Source organism: Enhydra lutris, unplaced genomic scaffold (genome assembly GCF_002288905.1).
Source record: "Enhydra lutris kenyoni isolate GAN:26980312 unplaced genomic scaffold, ASM228890v2 scaffoldscaffold26, whole genome shotgun sequence".
Classification (NCBI taxonomy): domain Eukaryota; kingdom Metazoa; phylum Chordata; class Mammalia; order Carnivora; family Mustelidae; genus Enhydra; species Enhydra lutris.
Window position 1 is genome coordinate 26,675,992 of NW_019154110.1, and position 16,393 is coordinate 26,692,384.

The 16,393-nt window shown below is 50.3% G+C and overlaps 1 protein-coding gene across 2 annotated transcripts in view; it reads right to left on the reverse strand.

Annotated features, from left to right (window-relative positions):
* LOC111151216 (ATP citrate lyase) overlaps positions 1-16,393 on the reverse strand; it is a 42,469-nt gene that overhangs the window by 7,976 nt on the left and 18,100 nt on the right. For both annotated transcript variants that reach the window (XM_022509010.1, XM_022509011.1), the window contains exons 14-22: positions 15,996-16,025; positions 13,349-13,490; positions 12,927-13,095; positions 10,019-10,123; positions 9,014-9,210; positions 5,920-6,001; positions 5,150-5,260; positions 941-1,068; positions 235-328 (exon numbers count right to left, since the gene is read on the reverse strand). In XM_022509010.1, coding sequence (XP_022364718.1) covers positions 235-328; positions 941-1,068; positions 5,150-5,260; positions 5,920-6,001; positions 9,014-9,210; positions 10,019-10,123; positions 12,927-13,095; positions 13,349-13,490; positions 15,996-16,025 — 1,058 coding nt within the window. The remainder of the gene's footprint in view (positions 1-234; positions 329-940; positions 1,069-5,149; positions 5,261-5,919; positions 6,002-9,013; positions 9,211-10,018; positions 10,124-12,926; positions 13,096-13,348; positions 13,491-15,995; positions 16,026-16,393) is intronic.

Here is a 16,393-nt window from a genome sequence, read left to right on the forward strand (position 1 = left end):
AAGCTCCCAGCTCATAAGGAGGAGTTGGAATCCAAGAATAATCGTCAAGGTTTCTTCTGATGCCCTTGGAGTAGAGCAGCCCTCGGAGACAGGGTCTGGAGGCCAGAGCAGTGATTTACAGGGTTGCCCTAAGGCAACCAGGTTTCCAGGGATTCAAGCCAAGCCAACTCAAAGCCCACCCCGTTGGCCTCCCAGCCTGCCTCACCCACCCTCAGAGGCTTCCGCAGCACCTACCCTGGCCCAGGAGTAGTCCATTGGCACGGTTGGAGGCGGCACCTCCTGGGCAGGGACAATGACTCCTTTGGCCACAAGATCTTCATACACAGACCTGGGAGGGGAGGGAAGGGGAGGTAAGAAGACAGCCATGTGGACTTTTATGTTTCTGGGCACTGCTAAGCCATCCCAGGAATGCTCCTCCACCCAACGCCAAAACTCCAGGTTTTTTGGCTCTGCGCTCCCCCCCTTCCTGGCAGTGCCTTACACCAGCTGGATTCCTGAGAACTGAAGGAAAACTGGTTCTGGCCAAGACCCACCGACTAACCCCACAGAGCTTTACAGAAAGCAATCTAGAGGCTATGGAAAGACAGAGGGGAGGAATGGGAAGATACAATGGGTTATCCAATAACAGTTTACCAATCAGAGGTGACACCTTCTAACCGTTTCTGTGCTCATTTCTTATTTACAGAACAGCCAAGTAGGTAGGCTCAGAAATCGAGCATGTTTTAATACCAGTCTGAATGGCCTGGAATGGCCAGGTCTACAAACAAAATAAAACAAAAACTGGAAAGAAAGAAAAGATTTCAGACCATCTGTACAGTTGCACTCGTCACCTAAAGGGGACCAGGAATTTCAGACACTTCTGTGTCACAGAGGCTCCAATCCTCGCGGGGGGGTATGGAAAGGGAGCCGGACGCTGGCATCCTCCCCACAGTCCACTTACTGGATAATTTCTCCAAGTTCATCGAAGCTCGGCGGCACAAACACTCCCGCCTCCTTCAAAGCCTGGTTCTTGGCTACTGCAGTTTCCGAAGCCTGGTTGGCACAAGCTCCGGCATGGCCAAACTGCACCTGGAAGGCCAAGGGCAGAGGCTTTACTGGGCTTGTAAAACCCCGAAAGGAGAGGACAAAAAAGGCTCCTGGGAACGTCGGTACCCACTGCAGGCCAGACCCTGCTCCATGTTCCACGTGAATCACTTCATTCAGGCCTCACGCAGCCTTGCTCAACAGGTATGCCAAATGACTCTCGACCTCTAGACCAAGAGACCGAAGCACCGAAGCTTCCTGGGGGTCACACAGCTGCTGCGTAGGGGAGCCAGGACACAAAGCCTGGCGGCCCATCTCCCTGTGGCAGCCGGGAGGGGTGGGGGTGGGATGGAGCACAGCAGGTAGCTGTGAGCCACTGTGAGAAGTGAAATGACACGCTGGCAACCTCAGGCCGAGCTGACCTTACAGACGGATCTGACTGTCTTGTATGTGCTTTTTACAAAATGGGTTTAATCTTAAGAAAAAAAATTCATGTAAAAATACAAATTCCTAGCTCCTTTTTCTTTTATTTATTAACGATCTATTTTATTTTTTTCTTTTTTTTTATTAAGATTTTATTTATTTATTTGACACAGAGAGAGCCCAAGCAGAGGGAGCAGCAGGCAGAGGGAGAGGGAGAAGCAGGCTCCCCACCGAGTAAGAAGCCCGATGTGGGGCTTGATCCCAGGACCCTGGGATTGTGACCTGAGCCGAAGCAGATGCTTAACCACCTGATTTACCTATTTTAAAGAAGTATTTATTTATTTGAGAGAGAGACAGAGAGAGACCAGCAGGGGGAGGGGTAGAGGGACAGGAGAGAGACAGGAGAGAGACAATCTCAGACTCTCTGCTCAGTGTAGAGCCCACCTCAGGGCTCGATCCCAGAACCATAAGATCATGACCTGAGCTGAAACCAAGAGTAGATGGCTAACTGACTGAGCCTCCCTAGAAGAAGCCCCTTCTAGCTTCTTTTTAAAGAGTCAGATTGTAGGGGCACCTGGGGGTTTAGTCAGTCAGGCATCCGACTCCTGGTTTCAGTTCAGGTCATAATCTCAGGGTCGTGGCCGTGCTGTGTGGATTCGGTTTGAAATTCTCTCTCTCCTTCTGCCCCTCCCTCCATAAAAGTACATAAATCTTAATAAATATAAGAAAGATAAAAAGTCTGTAGGTCTCTATTCCCACATGGCAACAACCACCTGGAGCCAACTAGCACCTGCCCCCTCCCCTCCGAGCATGCGGTAAGATGAACTCTAAATCCAAGGGCATGGGGTGACTCGCTACAGGAGGGGAGCATTAGGGAAGAGAAAGCCCATGGGGAGAGCTACAGGGTAACTGTGTCTTTTTTGGCCACCCAGTGGGGAAAATGAGGTTAAGCATATGAGATGTGGTACAAAACCCGGATCAGGGCGGGTTGAGGTGGGTAATGACAGTACATCTGAGCTATTTGAGTAACACTACATCTGGACACTGTCCGCACGCCTGACTCACTTCATCTCCCAGGAGCTGTGGCTGCTTCCAATGAGAAATGAAACGGAATGCCGCAGGGGTGATGTAACTTGCCCAAGGCCACACGGGTAGGCTGCGGTAGCATCCAAACCCAGGCAGTGTGGCTTCTCCCTGGGTTCTTACCCACTACATAGAACCAAAGGGGCCTTAACTGTCTAAAAGGTCAGGAACCCGCTGCTGTTAGCAACGCTCGAAAAACACAAGTTTTCAAGCAGAGGCTCCCAGTGCGTTCTTTATAGGACCGGATCTGCACAGATGGATGGGGTGGGAAGGAGAAGAGATTCTGTACTCAAATTCATGGAAAATGCTGGGTTCAAGGCAGTCAAACTAGTCTCTTTAACTCTGAGATTCCTCAACACTAAAACCAAAATGAATTTAAAGATTTTATTTATTTGTGAAAGAGAGAGTGAGAGGAAGAGGAGGAGCAGAGAGAGAGAGACAAGCAGAGTCCGTGCTGAGTAGTGTAGAGCCCAACACAGGACTTGATCCCCTGACACTGAGATCATGACCTGAACTGAAATCAAGAGTCGAAGCTTAATTGATTAAGCCACCCAGGCGCCTCCTCAAAACCAACATTTTTAAAAGGAAGATTATGTTCCAAGTTCTTAATTTGTAGAAGCTCCCCTTTCTGTTTGCTTTGGTTTGCTTTTGTTTCGTTTTGTTGACCCACGCTACAGGACCAGTGTTTTGTGGAACGTAGTTCTGAAAAATGCCCCCTTAACAAATACCTCTGTTCTCTACTCCCATTGCTCGGTTCTTAATTCAGTTTTCCTGATGAGCTGTCTCTGCTTGCCTACAGGTGGAGATTTTGTCGCAAAACTATCTTACCTCCTCTATAGGGGAGAAAGTTCTGCAAGGTCATGTGACCTATTTAAGAAATCAAAAATCCCTTATTAGCTGGGCAGTTACTGTACTCCACTACATTTGTGTATGCTTGAAATTCTATAATGTTTTAAATTAATTGAAAAACAAAAATAAAACACCTTGAGGACCTGTCTCATCCCTGGGGTGATGATGGGTGCGCGGCCAGAAACAGAAGAGCAAGGTCCTTGCCCTGCTGGGAAATGTCCTCAGCAGAGCAGGGGGGTGGAGGTGGAGGGCTAGTAATGCAGAGCTGATTAAGAGAAACAGTGCAGGGGGAGGGACATAATATTTTTGGCTGCTGAGGCGGAGGGGAGAGCAGTCAAGAAGAAAGAGAATCAGGAAGAGCTTCATGGAATCAGTGAATTGGAGAATGGAAAGGAGCATTTGCTAAGACTATGGGTGCCAGACCTTTTCCATTACTTTCTTATGTGAGCCCCACAACAATCCGCAATCATGCCCATTTTATAGCCCAGGAAGCTGAGGCACAGAGAGGCCAAAGGACTTGCCCTGGTCACACAGATCCACCAAGACCTGATTCTAGCCTGTGACAGCAGAGGTCATGCCTGAGGGATGGGCGCAATTCCGTAACCTGCTCCTCTCCTTTTACTTACTTGGGAAAAAAAAAATACATACATAATTATTACATAAAATCACATTACCGCATCCCGTTTCTTTAATCTAATATAACTTAAACTTTTAAACACGTCAAGCTGCACCTCGCTGTCCTGCCTGTTGGGTTTTCTACTGCCTGTCTGTGTCGTGGTGACAAACACCTTCTGACCTGCATTTGGGTCGTTCCATTTCCTGCCACAACAACATCACAGGTATCCTTGCACCCACACTTTGAAATATTTTCGCACGTAGACCCCCTCGAGTAAATCTGTAGAAACGGAACTGTTGGTTCAAAGGAAGGCACAAATACGGCCACCGTGAGGGGGGTAGGAATCTCAGCGGGCAAGGCAGGCAGTGCAGGGAGAAAGAACGGGGTGACAGGCTCACTGGCAGGAAGGGTGTGGGCTTCAGCGAAGGGATCGGCACAGTTGCGGGAAGCCTCACGGCCTAGTCTTGTCCTCATCCGTACACAGCACACACACTGCCTGTACAAGCCCTCACCCTCGGAGCCTGCCCCCTCTACTGATCACTGATTGGTGACAAGTCTTTGCTACCCCGGTTTCATCACCACGGATGGGCCATCTCCAAGACAGAGGGTCCTCTAAGCTGGAGTCCTGGGGCTGCGGCCTGACGGGCCATACCCAGCAGGAGCAGGCGACTTGGAGAGTGTTTGTACTGGTTGCCCGTCCTTGCTGTGCTCACTGTAGGGCTCCGGGCACTTTCCCGTCCGGAACAAACCAGGCTTTCTTCTACAGCCCCTCCCCAGCTCTGCACCTGGCATGTGTCCTCTTCCTTCTCCACCTCCCTTTTGCACAGCAAACCCCTCCTCAGACCTCAGATGCAGCACAGGCCTCACCTTCCCTGTGGAGCCATCTCAGCTCCTCCGGACCGAAGTGTGGCGGCTCCAAGCAGGAACTCAGAGCCTTGTCCTGGCCTTCACCTGCTGATGGCTGCCCCCCGCCCTCCAGTGGACTTACCCTCCTAGAAAGCAGGGTCCCAGCTGGATATTACAGGAACGCAGGGAGTAATAAATGTGCATTGGAGGAACGAGCTGCTTAACCAGGGGACCACACGGCTCACCTCGAATGCCCCCCCCCCCCCCCCGCCGGTCCACCCAGCCAGGAGCGACCCGCCCGGGCTGTACCTCAGAGGAGAACATGGTGGCACAGGTCCCGATGCACCAGCAGACCACGGGCTTGGTGATGCGGCCCTCCTTGACGCCCCGGCAGATCTTATATTCCTCAGTGCCCCCTATCTGCCAAGGAACAGGGAACAAGAAAAGGCCCCTAAGTCAGTGGAACTCAGTCCCGAGTTGCTGTGGGCAGCACTGCCGCTGGAAAATCTGCCTGAGTCAGGCAGGGGTCAGAGGCTCCAGGAGTCCCGAATTACACCTTAGCTAAAGATGAAGACACATGGGCCCTGGCCAAATAAGAGCCTGCAGGACTAAGACAGGATGCAAGGGAGAACTGTAACCGGGGAGTGGGTGTCCTCTGGAGTCCCTGGGACGCCCCTCCCCCATCTAAGGGTATACGATGATTTTGGATCAGACCTGCTCAGGTGTACAAGCAAGGAATGGGGTTATAAGACTCTCCCAAACTGAAAAAAGTGCACTTCTTGCTCCAGCTGTGCACTGCCCAAGAGACCAAGGTCATCCCGGAGCAGCTTCTTAATTGGTCCTAGAGTATCTTTCGCCACCAAGAGTCAAGAAGTTTTTCGGGAACAGACATGGCAGTGTTAACAGCGATGGCCTCTATGCCCCAGAGCGTAGGGAGCGGGATTACCAGCGACTGGCACATTAAGTCATATATAACCAAAATGCATGCATTAAAAAAACAAACCAAAAACGGAGATCACACATTACTTTTAGAGTCAGAAAAATAAAATAAAATAAAATAAAAACAAACCAAAACTCACCTCTCCAAGAACCACGATCATTTTTACTCCTGGAGTATCCTGGTAGCGGAGCACATGGTCCATGAATGTTGAGCCGGGGTACCTGGTGAGAGCAGAGAACACATGGGATCGGGAGGCCTGCGGACGTGCAGGTACAGCTGTAGGAAGCTACCAGGAACACATGAGGCTTCTCGTGAGTATAGGTGGCCAGTGAGGGCCCAGAGATGGCTCAAGTGTGTGTGTGGGGGGGGTAAAATATGAAGCACAAGGGAAGGGGAGGACGAGGGGGAGGTTTGCTTGACAGTAAGAGATGCTTATAGAGCACACGTGTGGGGTCTTTAAAATATGGCTGCAAATTCTTTTAACAAGGCGGAACTTCACGCCTCACTTGCATATGGGTCAGAGAGACGATCCGTTTCTCATAAACAAAACGGGGCAGAAGTGATTCTCTGACAATGGCTTCCAGGCAGGGATATACAAAGAACAGTTTCTGTCTGGCACTCTCTCTTGAACCGCTGCCCCTGGGGGGCGCTGGCCGCTATGTCCTGAAGACACTGAGCAGCCCTTGGAGAAGCCCCGAGAAAGCCCCCGGCAGCCTGTGGATGGGCCACGTCCAGCCTCGGGCAGCCCTGAGCCACACTGGCCCTGTGGCCAGCAAACACCTTGCTGTGGCCCATCCCTCGCGAGCCCCAAGTGCCTACCTGCGCCACCCCCGACTCCTGATGCACAGAAACTATGGGGACAGATGTCCTATCATAGTTTGAAATCACCTGGCTTGCGTGACTTTTTTTTTTTTCTTTCTTTTTAACACAGCAATAGATAATACAGCGTGCCAACCGATGTCCCAGGACTGACAGGCTGTTGCTGGGTCTAGACATAGGACCTGCACACACAGTTGACCCTTGAACGTTGTAAGGGTCATCAATCCCCACTACATGCACTCAAAAATCCAAGTATAACTATGACTCCCCCAAAACGTAACTCCTGAGAGCCTACTGTTGGCCAGCACCATACAGATAACAGCAGTAGTCGATTCATGTATTTTGTATGTTATACACATTATACACTGTGTTCTCCCGCTAAAGTAAGCTAGAGAAAAGGGAATGTGATTAACAAAGCCATAAGGATTAACAAATCCATATATAAGCATATCCGTGCAGTTCAAACCTAGGTTGTTCAAGGTTCCCCTATATTTTTTTACTTTCTCCTGCCACAAGATTTTACAATAGGATTGTTTAAGGCCAAGGATGCTTCTCTACAGATCTTCAAGAGCATTATAAATCCCAAGGGGAGAGTGTAACTGCCCAGACTTAATTTGAGCTGGAGCCCGTTGTCAGGGAGCACTGGGGACGATGGTTCCCCAGGCTGTAGCCCCCAAGACCTGAGAGAGAGATCTTCCTCACTCAGGAAGTCCCATCTGACATGACACTGGAGAGGCAGGAGACGGACAAGGTAACTCACTCTCCCAAAAGCTTTTGGTTGAGGCAAAGAGCGATGGTGGTAATAATAAACAGCAGTGCTAACATGTATTATGGCATTAAATGGTAAGCATTACTCTAAAATAATACTCTACTGATTACCATTCCCTCTAACAAAAACAATGAATACATTATTTGTGAAACAGAAAGAAATAGGGATTTGGTCTCTGTCCCCCAGTTCCTGAGGCAGAGCTCCTAAAACCCTTGGAATTTCCTGGGTGACAGGAGGGTCTTTTGTTCTCCTGAGGCACCTCTGGGTGGGCATCTGCAGAGCTCCTGGATGCGGGCTGGTCACTAGAAGACTGAGCCATGATCAGAGGCTTGGAACTTTCAGCCCTACTTACCATCCTCTGGGGAGGGGAGAAGGGCTAGAGATTAAATTAATAATCGATCGTGCCCACATGATGAAGTCTCCATAAAAATTCCTAAAGAAAGGGGTTCAGAGAGCTTTTGGGTCGGTAAGCACACCACGGTGCTGGGAGAGTGGCATGCCCACTGAGAGCACAGAAGCTCCACGCCCTGTCCCCCATAACCTGCCATATGTGTTTCTTTCCTCTGGCTGTTCCTGGGTTCTGTGAACCATTCTAGCAAATTACCAAACCCAAGAAGGGAGGTGTGGAGACCCCCAACATACAGCCAGTTGTTCAGGAGTACAGGAAGCCTGGACTTGCAACTGGCATCTTATGAGGCTGAGCCCTTCCCCTGGGGGATCTGGTACGAATTCCAGGTAGATACTGTCAGAACTGAAATGCATTATAGGACACCCAGCAGAGAACTGGAGAACTGCCTGGCACGGGAAAAAAAAATCCCAACATCTGGCAGCCAGAAGGGTCAGTGAGGTAATGGTAGAGAGTAGAGAAACAGTTCTTCCTTTCACTATTACGGACTACAGTTAACAGCTGCTGAGTACTTGCTAAGTGGCAGGCCCTGCATTAGCCACTTTCTAGAAATATTACCCTCACTTAAGCCTCGCGACAACCCCATGAGGTGGCTGCTATGATTTTACCCATTTGATCTGTAAGGATGATGGAGGGTCTGCGGAGGAAATGACCTGCCCAGGACACCTCCCTGATCAACAGAGAAATTGGGGATTAGAGCCCCCTCTTGCTGTGATTTCAGAATCAGTCCCAACAACCGCTGCGTTCTGCTGCCTCCCTGTGGCCACAAGTCAGACAACAAACAAAATTATCCCCAAAGCCCAAACATTCTGAAAACACCTTTTTCTATTTTTTATTCTGAGCTCATGCCAATGTCATTCCTGAAACAGAGTAGAAATGTCCTGGGTTTTTGTTTTGTTTTGTTTTGTTTTTAAAGATTTTGGTGTTTTTTTTTTTATTATTTATTTGACAAACAGAGATCACAGGTAGGCAGAGAGGCAGGCAGAGAGAGATTGGAGGAAGCAGGCTCCCTGCCGAGCAGAGCCCGATGCGGGACTCGATCCCAGGACCCTGAGATCATGACCTGAGCCGAAGGCAGAGGCTTTAACCCACTGAGCCACCCAGGCGTCCTGAAATGTCCTGTTTCATGGACTTTATTCAGCAGCATTGAGCAGAGATTAGAGGACCCAGCGACCCCCCCAACTTCTCCCAGCCCACCACTCCCCAGCTGGGGAGGCCCGCCTTGGCCCCGCCCATCACCTGTCTCCGCCAATGGCCACGCCCTCGTAGACGCCATCCGTGGTCCGAGAGATGATGTTGTTGAGCTCATTGGACATGCCCCCGGAGCGCGAGACGTAGGCCACGCTGCCAGGGCGATACAGCTTGGAGGCCAGGATGTTGTCCAGCATCCCGCCTGTATTCCCAATCTTAAAGCACCCGGGCTTGATGCCTCCAACCTGTGAGGGCAGAAACAGCAGTCACGGAGGGAGGGTAAGCTCCTGACGGACCAGAGCTCAGGGAAATCACGAGGCCCAATACTACCTACTCAAACTCCCTTCCCCAAAACTGATCAGGATGGAAAGAAAATGGTTTGAGAGAGCTAACACTTGCACACTAGGCTTCCGGCTTAGGGAGAGTCTCATCTCTCCCTCATGAGCCATTACGCAAAGGAAAAAGAGAACCTTACTTGGGAAACACGGCTTACTGCTGCAGATTCGGATATGTGTACTCAGGATTAAGTCCCCTCCTTTGCTCTAAAAGGGGGACAGCACCCAGGAGAAGTGTAAAACAGAGGTGTGCACCTCTACTCAACATCGCCCCTGCCTCAGAGAGGAAAGAAAGGCCCTTTGCTTAATTCAAAAATCTGACCTTCAGACAACTCTTTAATGCCACAACTAAGGAAAGACAACAACAAAATACTCTCAGAGCAACTTCTTTCCATGTGAAAACCTTTGGGCAAATAAAACCTCTAACTAGATTCTTCTTCATTTCACAGTTAAAGCAATAATCAAAGACCACGCTATGGTTGCACAAAGGTGGGCAGACACACATAGTATCTTCCAGTTAAGCCCCCTAAAGTGATAGGAACTGGGGAGGGAGCCCTTTAAAGTAACTGGATATGAACAGACTTGACTTTCAGTGGGTATTCTCTGAATCTTTTCAACCTAAGAGAGAAACAGAACAGTCAACAAGTTTGCTTTCTGTGGATCCAGAACTTTGAAAGATAGCCTTGAACTTAAAGGGCTTTACAGAAAGGACACTCACAGTGGCAGGTCCAATGATGGTCACTCCCTTCTGGTCCGCCTTCTTGATCAGCTTCCTTGTGAGGGCCTCAGGGATGCCTTCAGCTATGATGGCAATGGTCCGGATCTAAAGGACAGTCCCTTCCTGTTAACTTTGTGCCTCAGATGAAGCAATGAGGTGGCGCCCTTTATAGGACCCAGCTTCCACGCCCCCTCCCAGGCTCTAAGAACCAAGTAATGTTAACAGTATGCAACCCCCTTCTTCCTATAAGCCTCTGTCCCTAGTCCCTATCCTGACTACTACAACCCTCTCCAAAAAAGAGAGGTGTAGACATTTAAAGCCAATCTCCATTGGTTAACACCACAGAAACTCAGTAACGAAGCAGGAGCAAATGTTTCTGAAAACCCACTACCATCAAAAGTGGCTCTATTCCCTCCCATCCAAAAACTCACAAGACTCGGACCTACCTTCTCCCCACCTGTCCTGGTGCCTACTCCTAAAGCAGGGTCCCAGGATCTACGTCCCACGGTTAGTATAGAACACAAATGAGCTGCTTCCACACCCAAACTAGAGAGTAGACTGGGGGAGAAAGCCAGGAGGAGTGGGCGTGGGCAGAACTTTCGCTCTAGACCAGGGACCAGCAAACTTTTTCTGGCTTTTCTGGTCATGTGATCTCTTGCAGTAACACTTAACCTTTGCCTTTGTAGCATGAAGGCAGCCATGGACAATACATAAATGAACACAGCACGGCTGTGTTTCAATAAAACTTTATTTATAAAAGCAGTGGGTTAGGTTTGACCCTTAAGCTATAGGTTGTTTGTTTCTTTTTAATTTTTTTTTTTTTAATTTATTTGATAGAGATCACAGGTAGGCAGAGAGGCAGGCAGAGAGAGAGAAAGGAAAGCAGCCCCAATGCGGGGCTCGATCCCAGGACCCTGGGATCATGACCTGAGCCGAACGCAGAGGCTTTAACCCACTGAGCCACCCAGGGGCCCCAACCTATAGTTTGTTAAGCTTTGCTCTAGAATAAAAAGGCAGCTCATGTTCAGCAGGTATGCTTTTGTTTTTGCTTCACGGAGATGGCAAAACAAGTGTACATTCTCCAGTCTTATACTACGCTAAGCCAGTCAGGGATCGGACAATAATTTTGAACAGAAAAATCAGTATATTAATCTATAAAGACGCATACAAATCAGTAACAAAAAGCACAAACACCTCAACAGGAAAAAAAAAGGGAAGAGAGAGCAAGTTACAAAATATAAATGGTCGGGGCGCCTGGGTGGCTCAGTTGGTTACCAACTGCCTTCAGCTCAGATCATGATCCTGGAGTCCCGGGACTGAGTCTCACATCTTGCTGCCTGCTCAGCCGGGAGTCTGCTTTCCCCTTCAACCCTGCCCCCTCTCATGCTCTCACATTCTCTCTCTCAAGTAAATAAAGTCTTAATAAAAAAAAATATATATATAGTGTCAATAAATTTTTTTAAAGCTCATCTTAATTAATAATCAAAGATATGCAGATTAGGGGCACCTGGCTGGCTCAGCTGTTTAAGCATCTGCCTTTGGCTCAGGTCATGATCCCGGGGTCCTGGGATTGAGCTCTGTGATGGGCTCCTTGCTCAGCAGGGAACCTGCTTCCCCCTCGGCCTCTTCCCCTCCTCCATTTGTGTTCTAATGCTCTCTCTCTCAAATAAACAAAATCTTAAAAAAAGATATGCAAATTAAATAGAATGCCTATCACTTGTCAATTACATGCTTATTTATCTTAGAGAGAGAGAGAGCACGAGGGTGAACAGGGTAGAAGGGCACAGGGAGAGGGACAGAGAGAATCTTAAGCAGGCTCTATGAACAACACAGAGCCCGATGCAGAGCTCGATTTCACAACCCTGAGATCATGACCTGAACCAAAATCAAGAGTCAGATTCTTAACTGACTGAGCCACCCAGACGCCCCAAATAAATGTTTTTAAAATGCAAACATTCAGTGTTGGCCAGGGTACAGGGAAGCAGGCATTCTTAAAACACTGATGGGAGTTTATGTCCTTTAACTTTTCTGGAGGGCAACTGGGCAGGACGGATGAAAGGCTTTCAAATCTGCACGTTCTGACGCAGCAGTCTGACTTCCAGACATTTATTCTGGGGAAATAATTAAGGATATATGCAAATGCCCATTTAAGATGCTCGCCACAAGACCTGGAAAGGTGAAACTGATGTTGCCAATGAATATTTATGGATGTGGAATGAGTAACTGAAGAAAACGGACTACCAGTCACGTACAGTGTTATCCCACATGTTCAAAACCAGAAAAAGGAATGCAGAAGGATATATTCAAATGTTAGCAACTGTGTCTCTGGGAAACTGGAATTGACTGAGGTATTCGATTTTTCTTCTTTTTACTTGATCGTATTTAAGTTTCCTCTGTAATAGACATGTAATAATTCTATAATAAGAAATTGCTTTTGGGAGCACCTGGGTGGCTCAGCGGGTTAGGCCTCTGCCTTTGGCTTGGGTCGTGATCTCAGGATCCTGGGATCGAGCCTCGCGTCGGGACCTCTGCTCAGTGGGGAGCCTGCTTCCCCATCTCTCTCTGCCTGCCACTCTGCCTACTTGTGATCTCTCTAATAAATAAATGAAATCTTAAAAAAAAAAAAATTGCTTTTGATTCTGTTGTGAAAGCTGGTCTTAGCGGCACAGGGAGGACCTGGTGGGGGAAGAGGATACTGAATGGACTCTGTGAGCCTAGGTAAGCTGCCCTGGCCAGCCTGCCTGCCCTCAGTTATCATCCTACCTTCTAAAGATCGAGTGGATCCAATGACCTTCTCCCACACCACTGGCCAGTCCTGAGTGCCAACCCCTTTGTCCCGGGGGGCAGTGCCAGCAGACACCACTCAGGAACTTCCCCTGCTTCCCCACCCCAGCACCCACTGACCTACCTGCGCATAATTCATGGTCTCTATGGTACTATCATAGGCTGAGCGGAGAGAGGCAAAGTTGATCAGCACGTCTACTTCTGGGTGCTTCTTCATGGCATCAGCCATGTTCTTGAAGACAGGGATGAGGATCTCCTTGTGACCCCAGTAAAACTTCTGCTTGTGGTCCCCACTGTGAGAAAAGAAGCAGGTCAGGATACCCCCAAACTGTCAGGGCTGGGGAGAGGGAAGCTGAGGGGAGGAGCTTCGTCTAGAAGGTGGAGAGACGGGGTCCCACGTGTGGGAAGCAGATACCCCAGGAATATGGATCCCCAGCAAAGGGGATAATCTTGCTGGCTCCCCCGGGGTCTGTCTTAGTGAGGGAGAGGAGCTGAGAAAACTCCCCTTGGCAGCCATCTCCAGCTTCTGGCCGTAGTGGGACTCACGTGAAAGGGTACACCATGGCGGCCACTGAAGGCTCATCCCGGGAGCAGACGTAGTCGAAGTCCAGCATGCCCTGTACAGCCCGGGTCTGCATGCCCCACACGATGGCCTTGGTGTGGCGGCTGAAGAGGGTGGCACTCTTTCCTGGTGGGCAAAGACACAGCGAGTCCCAGAACACACACTCCTGGGAGACACACACTCCCCGGAGACTGGCAGGGGCTGCCACACCCCTCCATGCCCGGTCTAGGGAAAGGAGCTCATCATCACGGCAAAGGGACGTCAAGAGGCTGGGACTCTGAGAACTGGGGGAAGAGTGCCCTGGTTTCTTGGCAAAGAGGTGGCAGAGAGAGCAAAGAAAGCTAAGAGGACCTGCCTAGCTGATAAGGAGCTGGCAGTGAACACAGAAAGCACTCCCGTGCAGAGAAAAGACCCACCACAGGTGGAGAATCCCTACAGGACCTGCTCCGCCTCACAGGAAAGGCACGTAATCAGCATTTTGCTTACATGCAGATGATCAATTAGGCTTGATCAACAAAAAACATCAAGCACTCCCGATTCTGGTGGCCACACGACTTGAAACAACCTGACAATCATCACCTCTAAATCTGGATGTAATCCAGCTCGGGTCAGGATCAGAATCCTCAGGATTCTGGGTCAGTGTAGGTCCACAGAAAAGGCTGGCTGCAGCCTTATTTCTACCTGAGGTTCTGGACTGAGTGCACTGGCTTCGTGGCACCCTCCCATCATTTTCTGTGCTGTCCCCACCCTCCTGCCCGCCTCCCTCTAGCAGGTGGCCCTCTCCTGCTCAGAACAAGGCTCTTGGGCAGTTCTCCAACAGGCAGAAGAGTGAGAGGTAAAAGAAGGGGGGAGAAGAGCTCTCAGAAGTGCTTGCGCAGCCTGAAGGGAAAGGCCTCTTCACCACCCTGCAGACAGGTGACCCGTCCCTGCCATTCCCTGCAAGTCGCTGGAGGGAAGTAGCCCCGGGGGAGGTTCTCAGCTCCTTCAAGGAAAACAAGGCCCTGAGCTCAGGGGCCATCTGGTATTAATTAACCTAGTGTACTAGTGCAGGCTTGGCTAATCAGGTTCAAGGTCTGATTGAATAAATTTGAGCTCACTCTCCCAAGGCATGCAGGGTTCTCATCCCTACTCAGGCTTGCTTCTTCCCTCTCAGCTGTAAGCTTCTCATACCGGAGGGCTCCTGCTCTTCCAAATACCTGGGACTTGCCATCACCAGACCCATCTGGGTTCTCAGGAGACATGAGATCACAGAACAAAGATAGCCACCTAATCCAGTACCCTCGCTTCCCAGGCCCCGGAACATGAAGCTCAGAGATGCCAGATGACGGAGGTCCTGTCACCTAGCATCAGAGCCAGATTATATAGTAAATTACGATGCAGCTTAACTGTACCAGAGAGGAGGGCGGGATACAAGCCAGAAGGGCCTGGCTTCTCTCCTCACCCTCGGGGGAGCCTCCCAAAGTCAGAATTGAGTAAGCACACAAACCTGCATCTGTCTACCCCAGAGAGTACAGAAACGGGACAAAGTTTCTGCAGTCTCCACAAGCCTGCACACACCTCCAGCACGAAAAGGGCAGAACTCAAGAGTGGTCCTTCCTGAGCACACAGATGGCAGAGCCGAAGGCCGTCCTCCTCAGCACACCAGCAGCGGGGCTAACGTCCCCTACCAGGCTCCTCTGCTGGGTCAGGGACTGACAGTAAGAGAACCCCAGCCTGTGGGTGGAAGAGCTCTCAGAACGAGGTAGGCCCCCGTTCTTTTGGCACAGGGCTCAGCCTCAGCTCTGGTCTTTCAGGTTACAAAGGATCTTTCCAGAGACAGGAAATAGGGATCAAAGGCAAATAGTGAGAGTGCTGCATTCCTGGACTTTCTAGGGGGATATCCTATCCTAGCCTAGCTGCCCCTTCCCCTCCCCTTAGCAAGGGATCAAAGGTCATCATCAGAAGCTTCTCCTCTGCCAGGGAAAATCCTCCCACAGCTGTGAATGTCAAAAAGTTAAGTGGAAGCCCTGATGCTTTTGGGGTGGGGTGAGGGGCATGTGTTTGCGTGAATATGAGTGAGCACAGCAAACGTCCCTCGTGTAAGCAGTGACCTCCTACACCAACGCCCAGATCCCCTCTACAGATTTCTGGCACATGCATCCGGACTTCTACCTCTCTCCTTGACTTGTCTAGCCTGTCTTCCACCCAAAACCCAGAGAAGTCAACCCGCTGCTGACACAAAGAGCTCAGGGATGAGGACGCAGTGCTGAGGCTAGGTGGGAAAAGTAAAAAAAGTAGAGACCCTGAGACCCAGATGGGAATCCCAGAGGGCTGAGGCTGCCACTCCCCCTTCAGCTTCCATGGCTCCCTCCTTCCCACGACGCTCCTCCCTCCTCAGCAGGCACCACTCCACTCTCCAAGGCTGTGGGCCTGGTTCTTGCTCCCAAGCTCCCTACCCTGTCCTGTCCGGAGTGTGGAGCCAGAGACAGCTGGCCAGGAGAGTGCTGAGTAGGGGTGGGAGCGACTAAGCAGGGGTGGGAAAGCAAGAGAGAGCAAAGACTAGGACTGGGAGGGGAAACAAAGCACACAGTAAATACTAGAACCCACTAACAAAGCCACACACAGAGCTGGGGCGGGGTGGGGGCATCCTACCTTGCAGGGATCTTGGACTTGGGACTGAATCTGTCAAAGAAAATGACCAAGGCAGCTGAGTCACCTGCTGGAGGCTGGAGGCTTTGGAGGGAGAGGGTGGGAAGAGGGAAGGGTCCCAAGGACAAGCCTCACAGGGCTGATGCCCTCACTGTCATCTATTTCACAACAGACAGGAGTGAAGCCAACAGAAGAGAAGAGAGCACTGATCGGCAGAGCAGAAGCAAGAAAGGGCAAAAGGCCATAGGGCCAGAGAGGGGGCAGGAGAGGCAAGAAGGCCTGGAGGGGTTGCTGAAGACCAGAGGCCCCCAGCCTGGTGGAGGGGCAGCTGGCCAGATCCCACCCTCATAAAGCCAAGCCCCCTGCTTGTCCCCATGAAGCAGAGTAAGATGATTAGGTCA